Raw genomic sequence first — 1,542 nt, forward strand, 5'->3', positions numbered from 1 at the left:
GTGTGTGTGTGTGTGTGTGTGTGTGTGTGTGTGTGTGTGTGTGTGTGAGTGTGTGTGTGTACGTACGTATCACAGCAAAGGAGAGACTGCACCGTTCTTTACACACCATGTAGCGTGTGGTGTACTGTCAGGAATTATTAATGTGACTTTTGTCTTTGCTCTGTAAAGGACACGACTTGAAATGTAACACGGTACAAAACTTTTTTTAATCAGTAAAATTACAGATAAAAACAAAAATACTCACAACAGTACAAAAACAACAACTTTGTAATGAGTACAGTAATGCGTGTGTGTGTGTAATTTGTTACTTCCACTCCTGCTCTTTTCACACGAAGCGCGCCTTTTCAGTCCCGGCAGAAAATGACGGTGGATTAAATTTGAGTTTTGAAATGAGTTGCAACGTTGGACAGTTTGGCCCTTTGGAAGGTGTTTCCCATTCAGAATTTCCTTGAATCCAGCATCAAATTGAAAGTCTTAACATTCAAACAAGAGGTGCCTCTTCTTTATGTACTGTATTAACCATTACAACTTCTCTCTGAATTTGGTCCAGTGTCACTTTCTCTCATTTATAAGAATCATTTATGCTCAAGAGTTAATGTGGGTCTTTTCTCCGTTGCAGGTGCCCTCTATGTGATAGTGGAGTACGCCTCCAAAGGCAACCTTAGGGAGTACCTCCGAGCCCGCCGGCCGCCCGGCATGGAGTACTCCTATGACATCACCCGTGTCTCCGATGAACAGCTTACTTTCAAAGATCTGGTCTCCTGCACTTATCAGGTGGCACGGGGCATGGAGTACCTAGCATCACAGAAGGTAAGGATGGACACACACACACACACACACACACACACACACACACACACGGACACACACGGACACACACACACACACACACACACACGCACACAAAATATCCGGTTCTCACATCAGTCCCCTGCTGGCTGCCTAAACAGATCTCAGTGCCAGCACACAGAGCATTTGATGTGCCGTATTCAGCAAGTTTTTGCTTGCATGTGCGTCACTGTGGGAATGTTGTCTCCTAAAAACACTTCTCTGACCCCCTACCCAAATCCCTGCATTGTCTCTCATTCAACCACAAAAGCCCCTCTGTGTAGAAGAACTGCGAGGTTTCTCACAATGGGGGTACGGCCATGTTGGCCAAACGCACCCTCACGCTCCCTCTCACTGTTGGAATGTGACAGAGCGTACTGTCTCTCACTCAAGCACACGCACACACACAAACGTACATTTCTTGCACATGCGCGCAGATGCACAGAAACAACTTCGACCATATATGCGCTAGGGTATGCGAGGAATCCTTACTTATCCAGACACGCTCATGGCGGTGCAGTCATTGTGGCGTCATGGTATGCAGTCAAGTGCTACCTCTGTGCAGGAGATTTCTGGACGATTACATGCGCCACAAACATCTTAACACTGTTCCAAATTAAGTATACACCTGTTTCACAGTTGATTTATTTATGGAATGAGGCAACTGTCTTATTCCTCTCTTCTCTCACTTTTTCCACTCTGTGACCTTCCCCC

At 45.8% G+C, this 1,542-nt stretch overlaps 1 protein-coding gene across 5 annotated transcripts in view; it reads left to right on the plus strand.

Annotated features, from left to right (window-relative positions):
* The window catches only part of fgfr2 (fibroblast growth factor receptor 2), a 38,985-nt gene that overhangs the window by 29,460 nt on the left and 7,983 nt on the right, over positions 1-1,542 (plus strand). For all 5 annotated transcript variants that reach the window (XM_031873050.1, XM_031873044.1, XM_031873034.1 and 2 more), the window contains one exon: positions 620-810. In XM_031873050.1, coding sequence (XP_031728910.1) covers positions 620-810 — 191 coding nt within the window. The remainder of the gene's footprint in view (positions 1-619; positions 811-1,542) is intronic.

This window comes from Anarrhichthys ocellatus, unplaced genomic scaffold (genome assembly GCF_004355925.1).
Source record: "Anarrhichthys ocellatus isolate YVR2014 unplaced genomic scaffold, GSC_Weel_1.0 scaffold3, whole genome shotgun sequence".
Taxonomy (NCBI): Eukaryota; Metazoa; Chordata; class Actinopteri; order Perciformes; family Anarhichadidae; genus Anarrhichthys; species Anarrhichthys ocellatus.